This window comes from Perkinsus marinus (assembly GCF_000006405.1).
Source record: "Perkinsus marinus ATCC 50983 genomic scaffold scf_1104296945800, whole genome shotgun sequence".
Lineage (NCBI taxonomy): Eukaryota > Perkinsozoa > Perkinsida > Perkinsidae > Perkinsus > Perkinsus marinus.
Window position 1 is genome coordinate 1 of NW_003211061.1, and position 1,042 is coordinate 1,042.

At 50.7% G+C, this 1,042-nt stretch overlaps 1 protein-coding gene across 1 annotated transcript; it reads right to left on the reverse strand.

The window, feature by feature from the left end:
* Nucleotides 1-33: 33 nt before the first annotated feature.
* Pmar_PMAR012728 (hypothetical protein) lies at nt 34-652 on the reverse strand (the record flags this gene model as incomplete). Its single annotated transcript, XM_002779698.1, has 1 exon — nt 34-652. A coding segment is annotated over one exon (619 nt), but the record flags the coding sequence as incomplete, so codon positions are not given.
* Between the last annotated feature and the right edge of the window lie 390 nt (nt 653-1,042).

A 1,042-nucleotide genomic window follows, 5' to 3' on the forward strand; every position in this document is an offset into this window, starting at 1 on the left:
AACCGTCTGGAGCAGCAGTGAAGCTCTGGTCACCTTGAATATCCAGTGGAACGAAAGACCACTGAGGATTCACAGACCCGTCCATTGTAGCATAGGCAACGCCACCATTCACTCTAACGTAAAGTTTACCGAGTGCGAAGCGCAAAATAGTGGGCTCGATGAGAACATCCGAACCATTCAAGGGGTCAATTGGAGTCCACACTCCCCCCTGACCTATGAACCGAGCAATCCGCCCAGTAGCCTTCTCAGTAACATATAGAATATTCGAGTCTTGATCAAAGGTGACTCCCGTGTATTCCTTAGAAGGATCCGCCAGAGCTATTGTACGATAAGCATTGTAACTCTCCGGATCGAAAACAACAACGTCACCCTCACTGATGCCGAACACGAACATATCGTTGCCTGAAGCCTCGATATTAGAGAGAGCCTTCTCAGCAACAGGTAACCATTGGTTGCATTCGAGTCTCCAAAGCATACGGATACCATCATCACTAGAGTAGCCAGCTAGATACCATACACCATAGTCGGTGAAACTGAAGGACTCGGTAGTTATCTGGCCAGATGGAAGAAGGCTGGGGAACACCTTCCTGTCAGCGACGCAGAAATCGCCCGAACACCGCCCAGTTGGTGAGGAAGTAGTAGGACTAGTCATATGGCCACCACTCGTAGTGCTAGTGGTCAGAGGACCAGGAGTTGTGGTAGTGAACACGGGCCCACGGGTTGTTGAAGTTGTACTTGTTCGAGGACCACGGGTTGGAATGATACTGGTCGAGGGACCACTAGTCGTAGTAGAAGTGCAGAAATCTCCACACCAGTTAAGAAAGCGGAAGTCAGGTCCCTCGGAGTAGTCTTGCATGACAATGCCTCCAGTGGGATTGAAGTTCACAAGATTGCCGTTGCCCGAGGTACACACTTGATTTGGCGCCAGACCACAGCCGCATCCACCAGCGTAAAGTTCACCCGCGCCGATCAGATTATCCAATGGAAGACGATAGACCGAGTCGATAGACTTACGGTAGTAGAGGAAGCCGTCTGGAGCAGC